The sequence below is a fragment of the Peromyscus californicus genome, unplaced genomic scaffold (genome assembly GCF_007827085.1).
Source record: "Peromyscus californicus insignis strain IS unplaced genomic scaffold, ASM782708v3 Scaffold_20__1_contigs__length_68692818, whole genome shotgun sequence".
Classification (NCBI taxonomy): domain Eukaryota; kingdom Metazoa; phylum Chordata; class Mammalia; order Rodentia; family Cricetidae; genus Peromyscus; species Peromyscus californicus.
The window spans coordinates 47,788,874-47,808,114 of record NW_026294503.1 but is presented as its reverse complement, the minus strand read 5'-3'; the positions used below and the strand labels follow the sequence as shown (position 1 = coordinate 47,808,114).

At 47.5% G+C, this 19,241-nt stretch overlaps 1 protein-coding gene and 1 non-coding gene across 2 annotated transcripts in view; one reads left to right on the top strand and one right to left on the bottom strand.

The window, feature by feature from the left end:
- Positions 1–2,121: 2,121 nt before the first annotated feature.
- On the bottom strand, positions 2,122–2,272 carry LOC128117270 (U12 minor spliceosomal RNA). The gene has a single exon (XR_008220756.1). It is a non-coding gene; the product is annotated as a U12 minor spliceosomal RNA (small nuclear RNA).
- Positions 2,273–2,553: 281 nt separating this feature from the next.
- Poldip3 (DNA polymerase delta interacting protein 3) overlaps positions 2,554–19,241 on the top strand; it is a 27,290-nt gene continuing 10,602 nt past the window's right edge. Inside the window, exons 1-3 of the mRNA XM_052748473.1 lie at positions 2,554–2,721; positions 17,170–17,563; positions 18,123–18,209. Coding sequence (XP_052604433.1) covers positions 2,663–2,721; positions 17,170–17,563; positions 18,123–18,209 — 540 coding nt within the window. The 5' untranslated portion in view covers positions 2,554–2,662. The remainder of the gene's footprint in view (positions 2,722–17,169; positions 17,564–18,122; positions 18,210–19,241) is intronic.

Here is a 19,241-nt window from a genome sequence, read left to right as displayed (position 1 = left end):
ACTCCAGACTCAGTGAAAGACCCTGTCAAAAAAATAAGGTGGATGAGGGGCAGCTGGAGAGATGGCTTAGCCGTTAAGAGCACTCTTCCAGAGGTCCTTAGTTCAATTTGCAGCAACCACATGGTGGCTCACAACCACCCACAATGAGATCTGGTACGTGAAGGTGTATATGCAGGCAGAACACTATATACATAATAAATAAATATTTTCCTTTATTGTGTACATTGGTGTTTTGCCTGCATGTATGTCTGCGTGAGGATGCTATATCCCCTGGAATTGGAATTACAGACAGTTGTGAGCTGCCATGTGGGTGCTGGAAATTAAACCTGGGACCTTTAGAAGAGCAGCCAGTGCTCTTAACCTCTGAGCCGTCTCCTGCCCCCATAAATAAATCTTAAAAAGAAATAAGGTGTGGAGAGAGGGAAAGACACCTGATATTGATCTCTGGCCTCCACATGTGCACAGTTGGTGGATGCGCACACACATACATAAAAGAATGTAGGTGGCTAGAAGGGACAGGAAATGGTAAACAAGTGGGTGGGGCTAGACACAAGAAGAAACCACATAAACACAAACACCCGGACCTGCCTTCAGCTAGTAAGGCTAGAGTGGAGCCAGGGAGAGTGGGAGGGGTCACAGGAATGCCCGCCGCAGCTTCAGCGATGGGGCAGCCCCGTCTCTCTCCTACCCCATCATGTCCCTGGAACGCTGCACACAGGACCCTTGTGTGCTCGCTCCATTTAGAATCCCAAGCCCCACAGGCCTTTCATCAGTGTGAGCCATTGGCACAGGTTAGGTCTGTGTTGCCCAAGGATGCAAAATTAGCGTGTGAGGGGTGGGATTTGAAAGGGATCTGGTCTTATTTTCCGAGGAGATATGCTGGACCTGGCTCAGACCCTTTCTGCCTCAGTTTTCCAGTCCACCATATGGGCTAGTGATTCTCCGCTCTTCCAAGACCTGAGGCTCATTTAGAAAGCCACAGTAGCCCCTTTACTCTCAGAAGTTGATCTTGGGGTGAGATATCACTCCCTAACACATGGAATTGGGGAAAGAATCGACACAGACACACTCCAAGCACATCAGAACTAGTAAAAAGAAAAGGACTTCACAACAGGTGACGCTTGCTTATGTAGTATGTTCGTGTACAGTTGAAGTCCTCCAGGAGAGGTGCAGTCGTTGGGGAGGCTTGTCCAGAGCAGGACCCTGGGCACGTCCCCACCCCAGTGCGGCTGGACTCTGGGTTTCACAGTCAGAGGTGTGGTTTCTACAGTTGCCAAGCAAAGTGAATTGAATTTTCTTTGGCTACAACAAGGCAGTTTCATCGCTGGAAGATGACTTTGTTTGCCCCAGGGGGAAAGGCCTGATCACAGAGCTCCATTCCATGGGGGAGTCCAGTGGGGTTGCCCCCACGCAAAGCCTCTTCCCCAGTCCCCAAACCAAAATTAGATGATTTCCTTATAGTCTCGTGTACTGGAGGAAAACACGGATTTTTTTTTTCTTTTTTTAACAACTTCACTGTCAAGAGGAGTGAGGAGGGCTTTACTGACAAGACCCCTGCGGCCTGTTCTGTTCTCTGCACGGCTCAAATAGCCCCAGCACTGAGGCTAAACCTGCAGCTATCTATCCCTTTGCCCACCCTGGGGTCCTGCTCCTCTTGAACAACTAGAGACAGGTGTGATGCTGGAGGTCTGTCTCTATTTGAGGACATGGGTAGAGAACAAGCCAACCTCAGCTCGACTCCTGGGACCAGGATGCTTCTCCAGCGTCAGAGGCAGTGCTGAACCCTAAGGCTACCTTTGGCTTCTGCTTAGCTCTTCTTTGAGTCCTGATGCATTTTTATTATTATTATTTTAAATAAAACTGACTGGTAGTGGACGTGGAATCCGGCCCAGCCAGTGGAGAAGGTGGGGATGCATTTTTATTATTATTATTTTAAATAAAACTGACTGGTAGTGGACGTGGAATCCGGCCCAGCCCGTGGAGAAGGTGGGTTTCGACCACGCGTGGGATAAACACGGTTTACTCGCAAGACAACCACTGACCTGCACACGGGATGCTAGTCGCAGGATAACCACGCAGACAGCTTGTTCTCTTTCTAACTTTCTTTAGCATAGAGGGGGTCGGGCAGACCACCTCACCCAGGCATCCCGCAAAGTAGGCGGGTCGCCTTAGGGGGTAACCTTTACCCGCTCAAAAATTCTTCTCACATTAGCAGTGAGGACTCGGGCGTCACCCCGAATCGTTATTTTCCTTACTCATAAGTTTAAGGCATGAAGAGACAGTGCCCGATCATCAAGGGTAAGGAGTTACAGTCTCATGACAGCTGTGGTGACTTTCAGGTCGGTCGTTCCACCGGCAAAACTGTCTACATGAAATTTTTCTAGTGGTTTCCAACTATATCATTTTAACTCTTCCGCTATAAAAGGAGAGAGGGGGGAAAAAAAAGAATCCACTACGTTCCGGCCTTCTATATGTAGATGAAAAGCGGGCACCGCAGAGGCTCACGGGGAGCGGCCCCGCCCCTTCCGTTCCGAGCCTCTTTTGAGTTGTCGCGAGAGTTGGTTGTCCGGGTGTCGGAAGCTGCTCGTCGCTCGGTCAGCGGCCGAGGGGCGGGCTCGTCGGGGACGGTCTCCGCGCTTCTCCGCTAGCTTAGCGGCGCAAGATGGCCGACATCTCGCTGGACGAGCTCATCCGGAAGCGCGGGACGGCGACCAAGGGCCGGTGAGCGGCCTTTTCCTCTATTCGGGGCTCGTGGGGGCTCGCTGCTTCGTCGGGTTCGGGGGCAGAGAAGGGAGCCGCCCGCCAGAAGCCGCTTGCTCCCGCCCCCTGCGTCCGCCGCGCTCCTTATTGGCCGGGCCGCGCGGGCCCATCCGCCCCGCCAGCCCACTGGTTACCGGGCCCGGGAGGCCCAGCTACAGGCGGGCCGAGGGCTGGGCCGCGCCGGCCCTTCCTACCTGGGGACTGGGTCCGGGGGCCACGGTGGCGCAGTCTCTGCTCGCTCGCGCTTTGCGGCCCCCGGAATTAAGAGGACGGAAGTTGAGCGGACGGGACCCCAGCCCATACCCAGTCCTGCAGGTTCTCTTAAGGCACTGTGGGTAACTCTGACCAGCTGAGAGGCGTTTAAGAGCTTTCCTATGCAGAGTGCATTGTTCCTATCACTGTAGTGTCTGTAATGTTTTGTTGTTCGCCGGTTTTCTTGAGACGGCATCTCACAGGCCTCGAACTCGCGGTGTTGCTGAGACTGGCCTTAAAAGCCTAGCTCCTCCTGCTTTCGTTTCCCAAGTGCTGGGATGACAGGCGAGTTTGTTTCTGTTTTGAGAAGCTGGCGTCTTCCATGTTGAACTTCTGAACTCAGTCGGTCCCCCTGCCTCAGCCTCCTGAGTAGCTGGGACTCCAGGCACTCCCGTGCTATTTACTTACCTTATACCGGTTTCACAGATGGGAAGCTGGAGCCTGAGAGAAGGTAGGATGGCTTTCCCAAGGCCATGGAGTGCTCAGTTTTAACTGCTGGCTGAGTTGGCCACAGGCAAGGAAAGAAAAAGAGGATGCATTGGTGTTCACTGATGGATGTCCTGGACTTTGTGAGACACTCAAGACTCAATTGACTCTTCAACATTGGTAGCCATCTCAAGCTTTTATGGCTGTTGGGTCTGGAAATGACCAACCTTAGATGAGCAGAAGCAACTTTATTCCATCACCTTGGGGTACCAGAACTTCTAACTAGTTAGGGCCACAGGCAGGTCAGGATCTGGCTCTGTGACCCCGAGAAGAGGCCATAAGCAGCTGCTGCTGCTGCTGCTTCTGCTTCTTTTTTTTTTTTTTTGGTTTGTGGAGACAGGGTTTCTCTGTGTAGTTTGGAGCCTGTCCTGGATCTCGCTCTGTAGCCCAGGCTGGCCTCGAACTCACAAAGATCCGCCTGGCTCTGCCTCCCGAGTGCTGGGATTAAAGATGTGCGCCACCACACTTGGTGGTACTAAGGGACTAACTACATCCTGAGAGACTAACCTTAGCAGTGGATTACTCCACTGACGAGTTCATAGCTGGGATTAAAGGCGTGCACGAAAATCCATAGCCACAGTGGGGAATCAAAGGAAGGAGTGCATCCCGGGATTCACAACTTGTGATAATGTAGTGTACAAGCTTAACGGGGTCTGCTTACACAAGTCTGCCGTTATCTTAGCACAGCTCTTGACACAGATGTCTGCCCTCAGAGCCTGATGCTGTGCAGTCTATAGAACCTAGGTGGGTTGTCTTGGAATGTCAAGCAGTGAGGACAGCTTCAGGGAGAGGAAGATGTGTGCATCTTCAGGGAGAGCAGGCTGTGAGCCGGCTTGCTGTCCCTGAGCAGGCCCTTCTCTGCTGTTCTTGTAAAGGTCTTCCTGGCGGCTTGTTCAGAGGACTGATGGTGCGGGAGAGCTGCGCTGTGTGTGTTAGCTGTGACGTTGCTGTGACGTCCTCGACATGGCAGTTGACTCTCAGTTTCAGTCCGTGTGTGCCTGGCTCTAGACTTGACTGAACATTAAAGTAGCAGGGGTGTTCACCTAAGGGCCGCTCGGGCAGCCAAGGAAGCAGGAGAGGTGAGTGGAGGAGAGAGGGGAAAGGACAGAAATACACACTTTGAAGGAGGTGACCTGCTTCCTGCTTTTAGGCCCCACCCCCTAGTAGCCCATTTAGCTATGAACTCGTCAGTGGAGTAATCCACTGGTAAGGTTAGTCTCTCGTGATGTACTTAGTCCCTTCTTAGCACCACCAAGTGTGGTGGTGCACATCTTTAGTCCCAGCACTCCAGGCAGAGGCAGGCAGATCTCTGTAAGTTCAAGGCCAGCCTGGTCTACATAGAGTTCCAGGACAGCCAGGGCTACATAGATGAACCTGTCCACCCCACCCCCACCCCAATAGCACCTCTAGCTGGAAACCAGCCCTTCCACGGTGAGTTCTCTGGAGAACATTCTCGATCCGAACCATACCCTTTTTTTCCTTTTTAAGTTCCTACCATGTTAGAGCTGAGGTGATGGAGCATGCCTGTCATCCCAGCACTAGGGAGGCTGAGATAGGAGGATTGGTACCCAGCCTGAGCTGTTGAGACCCTACCTCAGAAAACAAAGAATGTACTTTGTAGTGAGTGTTGAAAGTGATGGAGGTGCCATGGAGCTTCCCTTAAAGGAAGAGAAGCAGGGAACTGCATAGGTAGAAAGGCTCTGCACTCAGAGCACCATGGTTTGCTTCTGCTTCTCCTGCCACGTCTGGAACAGAGTAGACCTGTCCCTCAGGCCAAGTGCTCACTAGGTGGTGGCTTTCTTCGATGTCACTGTTGAAGGTTTAAAGAAAAAAAAAAAAGATCTGATTTTCAGTGTGAGGATTTTGCTTTTATGTGAAGATTGGATTGGAACAGGAGTATTCTGGAGGCCTAGAAGGCAGTGCAAGGGTTAAAACTTCTTGACATTCCATTTCACTTGCATAGTCAACAAACTGATCTGGGGCTCCATATCAAGTTCTGTGATGTCATTTCCCCCAGTAAATACATTGTTTAGTACTTTCTAGAAGGAATCACTGTTCTGGCAACTTTGGTTTTAAGTGTTTTCAGAGTGATCCTGAGAAGAGCCTTGGGTTAAGTCACGGGGAGAGTGTGGCTCCTGGGGCCGCCACTCTCCTGCTAGCTGATGGAGCAAAAGCCGGGGTCTGCCCAGGAAAACAGCCTCTGTAAACCCACCGCCTGGTGGCCGTCCTCACTGCTTACCATAAGACTGCACACCCCAAGCACACCAGTGCAGTGGGACCTGGGGGAACAGTCTGAGCACGAGCTTCAGTGAATGGGTGTGTGTCGAGTGGTAGCGTGGTTTGAATGACCCTTGATCCATCTCTGGATGAGACCCTGCTATCCCAGCTACACTTGTCTCTAGTGATTTTAGCGCTGGAGTGCAGGCTGTGCCCTGTTGACTTCTGCCTTAGACGTGAGAGTCTCGGATTAAGTTAGTGAGCGCAGCATCTCTCTGTGGTTTGCTTAGTCTGGTTCTTGGGATCACTGCTGGTCCGGTTAGAGTGTGCTGGAGTTGGTCAGCTGAGAGCTGCACAGCAGTCTGAGGAGTCCTTGGAGCCACAGTGGGTGGCAGGACAGTGAAGCTGGGCGCAGATCTAGGCTCTGGACCTGCTCCTCACTCTTACTCCTTGTGAGATAAGCTGAAGGAGCTGTAGCTCCAAACACAAAAACCAAAGTGGAGGAGTGCTGTTTTCAAGTAAAATGTCTGAGAATACTTCAGTAAAGGAACGTGTCCTGGTATCTTGTTACTAATTTAGGTTAAACTCTTTGTTTTCTCTGTATAAAAATGATCTCGGGGCTGGCTCAGCAGTTAAGAGCACTGGCTGCTCTTCCAGAAGACCTGGGTTCAATTCTTTGTAACTCTAGTACCCAGGGACCTGTCACCCTCTTTTGGCCTCCCTGTGTACATGGTACACAGACATACACATTCAGACAAACAATTACATAAAACGAAAAATAAAATCTTCAAAAAACAACAAAAATACCAGCACCCTCCTCCCCCAAATGACCTCAGGGCCAGCAAGATTGCTCAGCAGTAAAAAAGCCTACCGCCAAGCCTGGCAACTGAGTTCCATCCCAAGACCCATTTGGTAGAGGGAGAGAACAGACTCCTGAAAGTTGTCCTCTGAGCTCTACCTTTGTGCTGTGCTGTATATGTGGTCTGTCTGTCTGTCTGTCTGTCTGTCTCTCTCTCTCTCTCTCTCTCACACACACAAATGTTTTGTTCCTTTTTTTGAATGGTGTCAACACGAATACACTCTTTTTTTTTTTTTTGGTTTTTCGAGGCAGGGTTTCTCTGTGTAGCTTTGCGCCTTTCCTGGAACTCGCTTTGGAGACCAGGCTGACCTCGAACTCACAGAGATCCGCCTGGCTCTGCCTCCCGAGTGCTGGGATTAAAGGCATGTGCCACCTCCGCCCGGCACGAATACACTCTTAGCATAACTTCCTTTCCTGGATTTAAATCCACTTTCTGTAACCCATGGCTACCTTCATGGGCCTCTTTTGTGTCATCTGGAGCTGGCCTTGGCTCTGTCTTCCACAGAACCAGGAAGGCCAGGCCTTCCTAGTCCCCGCACACCCTAGTGTCTGCCGGGTTCTAGGTGGAGACTAGGAGAGAGGAGTCCAGTGGGCCATCTCCTTGACCAGGAGTACTCTTCCCGGGATCTCGAGGAGTACCCGAGCTTGGAACAGTGCAGAATTGCAATTATTGCTGTCCAGGGTGGGGCAGCCACCCTCCCTCACCCTCCCAAAGACAAATGTGCAGAATGTGTTTAGGAAACTCAGTAGCTCCTACAATGGGATGTGAGGCTGCAGGCTCAAAGATGGGGTGAGACTGGAGACCCCGCCCCCCCATAGGGCAGGGCTTTGTTAGTGAGCCTTCAGCAGTTCTGGGGCAGGTACCATAATTGACTGGTTTAGAGGTCTGCCCCTGGCAGTTGTGTTTATTTGAAGAATCCCTGATGACTAATGCCTGCCTTATAACCAGTGCTGCTGCCTGCTGGGATGAATAGCTGTCTTTTCATGCAGCAGAGGAGATGTGATTATAAAAAGCTGGAACACAGAAGCCTCCAAAGCTGTGAAAGGAGTTGAAAGAATGCCTGTAACCAGGGAATGAATGCATCAAATTGCAAAGTAGCTACTCCCCGCAGGAGCAGCGCCTGTATCCCTGGCTGCCAGAGCCTCTCTTCCACAAATGCACCCTCGGTGTACAGACAAAAGTGGCATACATGGAGGTGGCCCCTAGGGTTATATGACAGGGCAGTGCTAAGCTGTTGTCACTGCCGTCCTGTATTTCTCAGTGTGTCCCTATCACCAAGTGAGGCCTTGCTATGGATGAAAATGTCAGTCCAGATTGTCTTGGTGACTTGTATGTGAGCAGCTGAGCACTTCATCAGGTGTCCTTCGTGGGCATCCTCACCCTGATCAGCAGTAGAGTGGGCTCTGTCCCTGGGCAAGACTAGAGCCCTGAGATGGTGCTCCTCCTGAAGACAGTAGTCACCCTTCCTTTTTACTTTGGAGGTGTTAATGTGGTAGATGAGAACTAAAACACTAACATCAGTAACAGGAAAGACTGTTTAAATTTGATTCCTCAAGTTAATGTCTGTTGACCCATGCTTAAGTTGTTGGTGGGCTGTTGGTTTTTGTTTTCCAAGACAGGGTTTCTCTGTGTAACAGCCCTGGCTGTCCTGGAACTTGCTTTGTAGACCAGGCTAGCCTTGAACTCAGAAATTCACCTTCCTCTGCCTCCTGAGTGCTGGGATGAAAGGCATGTATCACCAAACCAGGCTCAGGGTAGGTTGTTTTTGATACTGGGGCATGTTGTTTCGATGGGTGGAATGGACTGGTCAGGCTGGGGCTAGACCATTCTTTATGGCTAGAGGCTAGAGCCCCATGTAGCCTGACTCACTTCCTCATGACCCGAGGCTATTACCCAACTGTCTTAGAGTTTTTATTACTGTGAAGAGACACCATGACCATGGCAACTCTTATAAAGAAAACATTTAATTGGAGTAGTTCGCTTACAGTTTCAGAGGTTCAGTTCATTATCAATCATGACAGGGAGCATGGTGGTGTGTAGGCAGACGTGGTACTGGAGTATGGAGTAGCTGAGAGTCCACATCTTGCAGGCAGCAGGAAGTCAACTGAGACACTGGGTGGTGTCCTGAGCATAGGAAACCTCAAAGCCCGCCCCCACGGTGACACACTTCCTCCAACAAAGCCACAGCTCTTACTCATGCCACTCCCTGTGAGATTATGGAGGCCAGTTACATTCAAACTACCACACCAACGTATCCCAATTCTGGAAGAGTAAAAAGGGGCAGAGGTTGTAGTTTCAGGGAGGCTTCTTCCAGATGGAGTGGGATGACTGTCAGACTGGTGGAGGTGGGCATGTAGAAGTCCCTTCCAGATGGGATAGGGGCATGAAGAGCTCGGTGACCCTCTGGGCACTGAAAGCTTATATATAGTCTTTGCTGGAGGACCTTGGTGAGACAGGTGAAAGGTTAGGGACCAGAGAGGAAAGTTAGCAGGAGCATAATGACTGGGCGTGCCAAGGGGCCATCTGTGGTCCCCAAGCAGTCAGGTGGGCTTCCGGAAAGTATTGTGTGCCCTTTGTCGGTGTTGATTCCTTCTAATAATTGTTAGCATTTCCCACACTAGGCCAGGTTGATTCCCAGGAAAACAGCATTCTTCCCCTAGGGAGGCACAGATGCCTCCCTGTTGGCAGTCATTAAGTCTAGCCCTCTGCGCTTTTGGAGGACCACCACAGTCAGGAAACCTATTTGATTTTGTAAGGTGCCGGTGCTGTGTTGTACCAAGGTCAGGTCCTCCTTAATCTGATTGGTCAGTTGGCGGTGTTGTAACTGTTGGCACCCCATCACTTGTAGGGTGAGAGCCATTGGGAGGGCTCATGGGGGAAGTTCAGAAGGTAAAACACTTAAAAGACAGGGTTAAAAATGTGACTGTGAGGATAAGGATGAAGGAAATGATCAGGGGAGGAGCCAGAGAGGGAGGGAACTAAAAGCCCATACATACACAGCAGAAGCTTGTGGTTGCATTTTTGTTTGGTCCCTATGTCTTTGGGCCGCATCTCAAACCAGTTAGGATCTGTTGGTGTGGAAGCAACATCATTTTCAGAGGAGGACACAAGTCCCATCCCAAGCTGGAGTCAGATCTAGTCACGGAGTACTGCAGCAGCCAAAGAATCAGGGTGTTAGGCTGATGTGAAATTTTTCTTGGGCTTTTGAGAGCTGGTAAAACAGGTTAATTGGTGTAGAAAGGCTTCCATCTGGTTGTTCTGGTTCTGAGTGCCAAGAACTGATCAGAGTGGCAAAAAGCGGGATGGGGTTGGGTACCCCTTCATAGGTCACCCAAACTGCTTTAGGGGTGTAGGGTGCAGATTTCTCTTTGCGCTGATAAAAGGGATAGTGTGGAAGGGCGGTAGTCAAAGTGACTCAGAGGAGTGTCCGTCCAAGGGGCCACAGTGAAACTCCACAGATGGCAAGGATCCAGAAACCTCAGGGGGAGTAACTGTACAACCCCTTGGGGAACCTTAAGAGACAAAGCTAACAACTTTTGTTTAGTAAGGTTTAATACAGTTGTACAACTGGCCAGACCATGTACCAGAGTTCTGTAGAAGGATAAGGTAACTGTAATTAGCAGTTTGTTACACCAAACTCCCACATAAGGAATGAGCACCTGGAAGCTTTGTAAAAGAAGCTTTAAATTCAGTTAAATTCAGCATCTAATTGGCAATTTAAAGGAGAACTAGAACCCTATTGAATCATTTTTATAGGATTGTCTAGCAAGGTTTTCAAAGACACCACTTGGCTATTCTGAATAAATATCCACAACTGTGAGTATGATGACAGAATATCTGGCAGCCTCCTTTAATCAGGGTACATGGTGGTTAGGGTGTGGACCCTGGAATTAGCTTTTGTTAAGAGGAAGAATTGAAAGCCAGGGTAAAGGGCACAGCCACTTGAAGTGGTGTATAGGTCCTATACCAGTCAGGTGGTAGGTAGGCTTAGGTACAGGTTTCCCCTGTTCACAGCATTCTCATATGTCTGTTCAGGAGACTTTGAAGACAGGACAATTGCTCTGCCCTTCTTCCCAGCATCCTCTGTGCCTGGAAATCCTGTCTACCCATTGGCTGTTCAGCTTTGTATTAAACCAGAGTGACACTTCTTCACCGTGTACAAAAATATTATTCCTCAGCAATTTACCTCTCTGAGGCGTTTGGGATGTGGATGTAGACTTTCAGACCCTTCACAGGCAAGAGAATTTATTCCCTGTCATGTGAGAGTGAGGAGAAATTTATCTTCTCCACAGATAAGGTTTTTTTCTAGTTTGGCCTACACAGTCAGAGACAGGAGCAGCAGACTTCTGGCAGGTCTTATTTTCCCATGCATCCTTATCTTGTAATGAGGCCAGCTTGCAGCTTACTCTGGTGGGGTTGTGCTCCATCCAAGGGAACTGCTTGGACCTGCAGACATCCTGCCATGCAAGTGTGTTGTAAATCTAGCCCACTTTACTCCGTTTTTTAGTATACCTGGTTTTGAATATTACTTTATGTTAAACAGTTTTGAATATTATTTTACATTAAACTTGTTTTGAGTTACTTGCTTCAGGCTTATTTTTGACAACATATACAGAAAGACTAAATAGTGGGAGATATAAATTGGTCTCTCCCTCCAAGCTTGTTTCTGCAAATGAATCATTTGTACTTAGCATGACTACAAACATTGCACATTAAAGAATTTGATCATTTATCAGGTAACTGACCATTAACTTGTATGCTTTAATTATCTTTAACTGTTTACAATAAGTAACTTTCATAAAACTAGGATTTTTAAATTTTTTTCTCAAAATTGCAATTTTGAATTGAAGCTCTTTTAGTAGAGCTTTTTAGAAGCTTTAAACCATAGATACAGGGGGCTGGAGAGATGGCTCAGCGGTTAAGAGCACTGACTGCTCTTCCAGAGGACCCATGTTAATTCCCAGCACCCACATAGCAGCTCACAACTGTCTGTAACTCCAGGTCCAGGGTACCCAACACCCTCACACAGACATACATACACTAATGCACATAAAATAAAAATAAATAAATTCTAAACCATAGATACAGTCCATGGGAAAACTAAAAGTTAACAAAACCGTACATCTTTAAGTCAGATTTTTGTTAACATGAATAGACCATTATAACCCTAGGAATGTATACATGGCATGCTGTAGCAAATTAAGATAACCTATTTATGAATTTTTAACAACCTTTTTTGTGGGTTTTAAGTTAATCAAGTGGTGGCACTTTGATCCCAGCACTCAGGAGGCAGAGGCAGCAGATCTCTGTGAGTTGGAGGCCAGCCTGGTCTACAGAGTGATTTCCAGGACAGCTAGACTGTTACACAGAGAAACCCTGTCTCAAAAAACCAAAAGAAAAAAAAAGAAAAAAAAAAGAACCAAGACAGCAGGGGGAGTATTCAGAGCCAGAACCCCCAATTTAGTCATTTTAACTTTTATATATACATCTCTCTTGATTAAAAAAAAAAATTTAATGCCGTGAGTGTAACAGTAACACTCATCATTTGTTGTAAGAAGGCTTTCTAGGGGGCAATAATTGGGCCTTTATTCAGTACATTTAACATTTTTTTCATTGCTGCATAGATGCACCTCCTTCCTATTTTTAGTTTTTAGCCTGGTCATCCAAGAAACCTTGAGTTCCCCTATTAGGACCTTACTGCACACGAGCAGCTGTGAGGAGTGACTGGTTACTCAGGTGACAGTCCAATGACCTTGTCTGTCTCTTCCCTTTCTGCAGGAATAGTAACATTTAACAAGGCCAGCTGTAATTGTTTTAAGCGGGCAAAGTTGGAGTTCTGAAAATGGCAGTTATTTAGATTAGAAGGAGTTGTGCAGCACCCCCTTAATAAGAGAAGGCAATCACACAGGGAGTAACACAGTGAATCAGTATCACATGTGTCTGTTATTAACCCATTGGGCCTTGTAAGTTCCCAGGTAAAACAGAAAACATAAGCAGCCTTTCTAACTTAGGCAGCATGTAAAGGTTTTTTTTTTTTTTTTGGTTTGGTTGTTTGGTTGGTTTGTTTTTTGAGACGGGGTTTCTTTGTGTAGCCCTGGCTGTCCTGAAACTCACTCTGTAGGTCAGGCTGGCCTCGAACTCAGAGATCCAACTGCCTCTGCCTCAGCCTCTGCTGGGCTTAAAGATGTTTGTCACCACTGCCTGGCTGAGGTTTTTTGGGTTTTTTTTTTGTTGTTGTTTTGTTTTGTTTTGTTTTGTTTTTGTTTTGTTGTTTTTTTTTGGTTTTTCGAGACAGGGTTTCTCTGTGTAGCTTTGCGCCTTTCCTGGAACTCACTTGGTAGCCCAGGCTGGCCTCGAACTCGCAGAGATCCGCCGGCCTCTGCCTCCCGAGTGCTGGGATTAAAGGCGTGCGCCACCACTGCCCGGCTTGTTTTGTTTTTTTAATCATAATCATCATTAAATTCATGTTTACATCATCTGACAGAATTTAGCTGAGGGAGTCCTGTTAAAACTGTGATGTTGGAGTTCTTATTGAGAGATTCTGGAACAGGTCCTTTTTATCCTTTCCATGTGTGGGCTTCGTGTTAGCTAATTTTATTATAAACACTTTTATAGCATGAAATAATCAATAATACCCTCTATTGGAAATGGCTTACCTCTTACCTGTTTCAAATGCACATGGGCTGTTTTGTTCTCTCTGTCACGGAGTCGGGGCCAGCCTGACCTGGGACAGAGGCTTTGGAGGAAATGCTAAGATACGTAAGCTTGCAGCTGAAGCAAGCATGCCAGGTGTCATGTTCAGAGCCAACTTTGCAAGTGAATTAAAACAGCCTGTGACAGTTTGTCAATCTATCCATACCCAGAAGACATCTGAATCTCTGTAAGATGAACCCAGTGGTCTACATCTCCATAACCAGTTTGTGTCTATAGATGGGGAAAGACAACCTGAAAAGCCTAATGGGTAACTGAAAAGTAGAAATAAACGCAAGAGCATCCAGGCTTGGTAGAGGAGAAACAAAGGAATAAGGTAAAGAAGACCCAGGAACAAGAAGACCATCCTATCTCAGGGGAAGCCGGCTTGGAGACCCAGTAGAAACAGCAGGCATTAGGACCCAGTGTAGAGTCTATCTGCCTGGGCCAGGTTGTAAGTCTCCCAAAAAAAAAAAAAAAGGAAGGAAAAAAGAAATGGCAGGCAGGACTGGCGGAGTGTCTTATCCTGCTGCCTGAGGCATCCCCCAGGTTTTGGGAAAGATGAAAACAAGCTTAAGTATTAGGAGGAGGCATCCCCGTGCTTGGAAGACTCAGGGGAGCCAGAAAGTCAGTCAGCACGAAATGTGGGAGGGAGGTTGCTAGAATCTCAGACATGGTGATCCGGAGAAGGAGTAAAAGCTCCTGGAGCTTCTGGGGCCTGGTCAGGGTGCCTCTGAGTCAGTCCCGGACAGACAGTCTTGCAGAATTTGGGTGTGTGGATGGCAGTTCTTTGAGCCTTTCCTTCCTAGATGCAGGGTTAGCACAGATAAGGAGGTTCAGGGTGTGTGCCTGAGAACATCCAGGCTGTGGGAGACACAGGCTTATAATGGGGCGTTGTGGTAAGCGTTGTAGGATGCTTTGAGAGATGCAAGAGGACCTTCCATCTAGGAACCAGGGTGCATAGAAGCATTGGTGTGGGGGTTACAGGCAGTAAAGAACCTTTTTGATTTTGGAAAGGGGGAAGCTAGATGCTTCTTCAACTGCACGAGCAGAGAACTTAGGAGCTGTGAGTTATAGCTAGCTTTTCTACATGCTGCTTGTCTGCAATGCCTACTGCTTTTCCCAGACTTCCTGGGTCGTGTCTAAGTGTCCCCACAGCCTTCCAGGTGTCCACTTGTTTGTGATGACCCTGCAGACAGTGCGCCTTCCTCTCAGTAGGACTGTGGCCATTGTTTGATTGGCTGAAAGCCACACTCTTGGATTTGAAGCACCTGGAAGCTTACTCTCTCCCATTCCCTTTGGTAACCTGATTGCCTGTGGCTTTGGAGGAGCTCAGTAAGTGGGTGTTTTAATCTGGGGTGCTTTCTGCTAGCCTAGCTTTCGTTTAGAGCTAGATGGTAATTGTTGATTAAAATCTTCCATTTATGAGTAGGACTTTAGTAGCAACTGTCTGAACCCATAGCCAGTTGTTTTTATTTTTAATGGACATCATGAACAAATGTGAGAGAATGTGAGAAAGCTTGTAGGGGCACCTGGGGAGGGTCTCACTTTCACAGGGCTCCTTCTGTATGGCATCAAATTTTTCTGTAACTCCACTTTGCCCGTGGCTTCCAAGCTATGGACAGCTAAGTCAAGGGTAGTCCAGTGGAAGTGAGGTATATGTTGTCTGCTTCCCAGCTTATTTTCTCCTCCCTAATTGTGGGTGCTGGCCACCCTCCATGCCCCATTTCTTTTGACTGTTTTCTCTAGTGCCTCCGTTTCCTTGAATCCTTTTTTAGCCATGCAGTGTTGGGAATTCAGCCGAGGTCTAGCACCAGCTAGACAAGTGTTCTACCACTGAACTATACTATCAGCTTGATCTCCCAGAGTCTTTACATAAGAAAACCACACCAAACGAGCACCACCTTCCACTTTAAACTTACTCTGGTTGATTTTGTAAATGACTCTTCCACGCAGTCCTTGTGTGAACTAATGGAGTGTAACTCTTCCCCCGTGGGTTGTGGTGGGGGCTGGGGCATGGGGGTGGATTTTTTTTTTTTTTTTCAATTTTCTTCCCTCTCCTCCCAGTTCCTACAGTACTACATAGTACTACTTTTTAGATACCGAGCCCTGGAAAAGAAATGAAATGAACCCCTTTCTGCCCATCCTTCCACCTTAGGTTGGGGAGAAATCAAGGAAACCAACAGCTGTAACAGGCACAAAGGAAAGATGTCTTGGAGAATCAAAGAGGGTTTCCAAGGAAGGAGATGTTGGCATATAGATATGGAGACAGGACACCTCCTTAGGAGTGGTTGCTTTTATTGGCTGAAGTGGAGAGAGGCCTGTGGGTAGAGTAGGTAGGTAGGTAGGTCAGGCAGGAGAAAGCTTCAGGCTCTCATACTTTACTCAGCAGGCCCAGCTGGTGACTCTCCAGGAACCACAGGAACAGGGCCTGCTTAAGGGAGTTTAATTCATTTCTAACTTTTTTAAAGATTTATTTATTTAATGTGCACTGGTGCTTTGCCTGTATATATTCTGTGTGAGGATGTTGGATCCCCTGGAACTAGAGTTATAGACAGTTGTGAGCTGCCATGTGGGTGCTGGGAATTGAACCCAGATCCTCTGGAAGAACAGTCAGTGCTCTTAACCACTGAATCATCTCTCCAGCCCCCTCATTTCTAATTTTTTTTTTAAGATTTATATATTTATTATGTATACAGTGTTCTGTCTGCATGTGTGCCTGGCATGCCAGAAGAGGGCACCAGATCTCATTACAGATGGTTGAGAGCCACCATGTGGGTGCTGGGAATTGAACTTGGGACCTCTAAAAGAGCAGCCAGTGCTCTTAACCACTGAATCATCTCTCCAGCCCTTCATTTCTAATTTTTAAAAACAACTTAGTTTTAATTTTTATCATGTGTATGCATATGTTCGTGTACAGTGTCTAAAAAAGCTAGAGAGGGCATCAGGTCTTCTGTAGCTGGAGTTACAGGCAGTTGGTTGTGAGCTGCGTGGCCTGGGTGTTGGGAACCAAACTCGGGTCTGGAAGAACAGCAAGTGCTTTTAACCACTGCACCATTGTTTTAGCCTTCATTTCTAATTTTAGGAGTTGTCAAAATTGTACGTTTTTGTTATTGCAAAGCTACTTTTTTTTTTTAGTTTTTCTTATTTTATGTGTATGAGCATTTTGCATGCATGTATGTAATGCATATGTGTACCGTGTATGGGTCTAGTGCCCTTCAGAAGTCAAAATAGGGCATTGGATCACCTAGAATTGGAGTTACAGATGGTGTGAGCCACCATCCCAGAGCTGGGAACAACCAGGTCCTCTGCTAGAGAAACACACTCTTAACCATTGAGCTCTGTCTCCAGCCCCTGTGTCTTTCTTTTGTCTTGAGATGTGTCTTGCAGTGTAGCTCAGACCACCCTTGAACTCAGCATCAGTCTTCTTGCCTCAGCCTCCTGAACACTATGATTATGAGCATTGCCATGCCTGGCTGTTAAATCTTTCTATCTTCATTTTATTAGTTCTTGGAGTGCTAAGACCTACATGTTAGCTCCCTTAGTCCTAGTAAGAGGTGTCTGCCTGCGTAGAGGCACCATTTGTTTTAAGAGGCAGCTTCACCAGGTCTGCCTTCCACAAGGAAAGCAGACATAACAAATACCTCAAGGTATGTAAAGTGTTGATTGAAGGCATGATCAGGGACGGAAACAGTCTTAATTTGTGATGGACTGTCCATAGTTTTGTTTATCACGCAACATTAAAAGGCAGAGACAAGAAAGAAGTTGGTATGTTTTTGTGTCTGTGGGTGCCAGCAGGGTTTTGGAAATTGTGGGGCAAGCCCTGCTCAGTGGTCCTAGCTCTCTCCTCCATGGGCTGCTGTTGATCTTCAGGCCCATTTACTGTTGGAGTTTGTACTTGCAGGCTGAGTGCCAGACCAGGAGTTGGAGGAGGCATCCGATCTCGAGTTGGGATCCAGCAGAGTCTTCTTAGCCAGCCAGCTCGCACAGCCACCTTCCAGCAGAGATTTGATGCCCGGCAGAAGATTGGCATCTCAGATGCTCGGCTCAAGCTGGGAGTCAAAGATGCCCGTGAGAAGCTTTTGCAGAAAGATGCTCGGTTTCGGATCAAAGGAAAAGTACAGGATGCCAGAGAGATGTTGAACTCCCGAAAGCAACAGAGCGCTGTGCCCCAGAAGCCCCGGCAGGTAGCTGATGCCCGGGAGAAGATAAGCTTGAAGAGGAGATCGCCTGTTACCTTCACAAGCCCACCCATTGGGACAGTGACCCCTGCTCTGAAACTCACCAAAACCATCCAGGTAGGCTGTGGCTCCTGCCTGCATTTCCAGAAACCTAGGAAGAAAGCTAGAAATATGCAGGGAACATTGGGGAATGGCAGAAATGCAAGTTTTTGTTCCAGGTGTTGGTCCAGTACTTTCTGGCTTACAAAAAGGATAGAGTACATTAGAGACAGTCTTGTGGAACAGAGTATTGTCTTTTAAGGAGAGGTCCACCAGAGTGAACTGACTGCCCAGAGTGAGACAGAAGTACAGAAAAGAGGGGGGCTGGGGGGGACACAAAGCATGTTGTACACATGCTACGGCAGGTGCTTAACAAATTGTAGCTTATTTGTTCCTCACTCAGACTTCAGAGTTCTTACCTCACTTTTATTTAAAAAAAAAAAAAAAAATCTGAAAGAAATGTGAACTAGTGTATCTGACATTATTCACTCATCCAGCCAGTGGGAGGACCAGAGTAGGAGCCCAAGAGATCTGACTGCTTGTGATACTTGCACATGCCAACACATTTCAAGTTCATTGACTACTTAGAATGCACATGAACCTTCTGGGATGGATTATGACCACTGGATGTTTCTAGGTTCCACAGCAAAAGGCCATGGTGCCACTTCATGCTCATCCTGCTGGAATGAGGATCAATGTTGTCAATAACCACCAGGCCAAACAGGTAGAATGAGTGTGTGTGTGTGTGTGTGTGTGTGTGTGTGTTACCCACACCTGATTGTATATGCATGCATGTATTTTGATGAGGTGTGCTTGGTTAAATCAACTGAGGACTGGCCTACAACTTCTATTTCAAAGTATTAGAAGAAGGTTTTCACTTTGGAGTTTGTGAGTTTGAAGAAGAAACTTGTACTAGGTATGATGGCACACACCTTTAATCCTGGAGCTCAGGAAGCATAGGCAAGCGAATCTCTGTGAGTGTGAGGCTAGCCTGGTCTACATAATGAGATGCTATTGCAGAAAAAGAAGCTGCAGCCTCTTTGGAGACAAGATGGTTCATACCTGTAATCTCAACACTTGGAGGCTGGACCAGAGCCCATGAATTTGAGCCCTGGACCATATAGTGAGTTCAGGATAGCCTGGGCTATAGAATGAGACCCTGTTTTTAAAGAAAGAAACAGCCAGGCAGTGATGGCACACAACTTTAATCCCAGCACTTTTGTGGCAAGGGCAGGCGGATCTCTGTGAATTTGAGGCTAGCCTGGTCTACAGAGCAAGTTCTGGGACACGCTCCAAAGCCACACAGAGAAAAATCTCAAAAAAACAAAACAGAAAGAAAAGAAATAAAGAAATGTCTTAATCCAAGCATGGTATATATATAATCAGGGAGGTAGAGTCAGGAGGGTCACAAGGGCTAGGACAGCCTCAGCTATGTAGGGAGACCTTGTCTCCAAAAAGAAACTTTTTTTGAGACAGGTTCTCATGTAGACAGGCTGACTTCCAGTTCCCTGTGAACATCTGGTCCTTCTACCGCCTCCTTCCTGGTATACTGTGCTTCAGATGAAACCCAGGGCTTTTTATTGGACCATCTCAGCAGCTACACCAGAGCCTCTGAGAAGAATCTTCTTACTGAGAAAGGAGAGGCATAAAGGGCAGGAGAAGACAGGGAAATCAAACTGTTTGTTCTCATAAACATTACATATGTCTAATGTAGAGAAACACCTTCGTGTACCTGTTCACCAAGCCAGGAGCTATT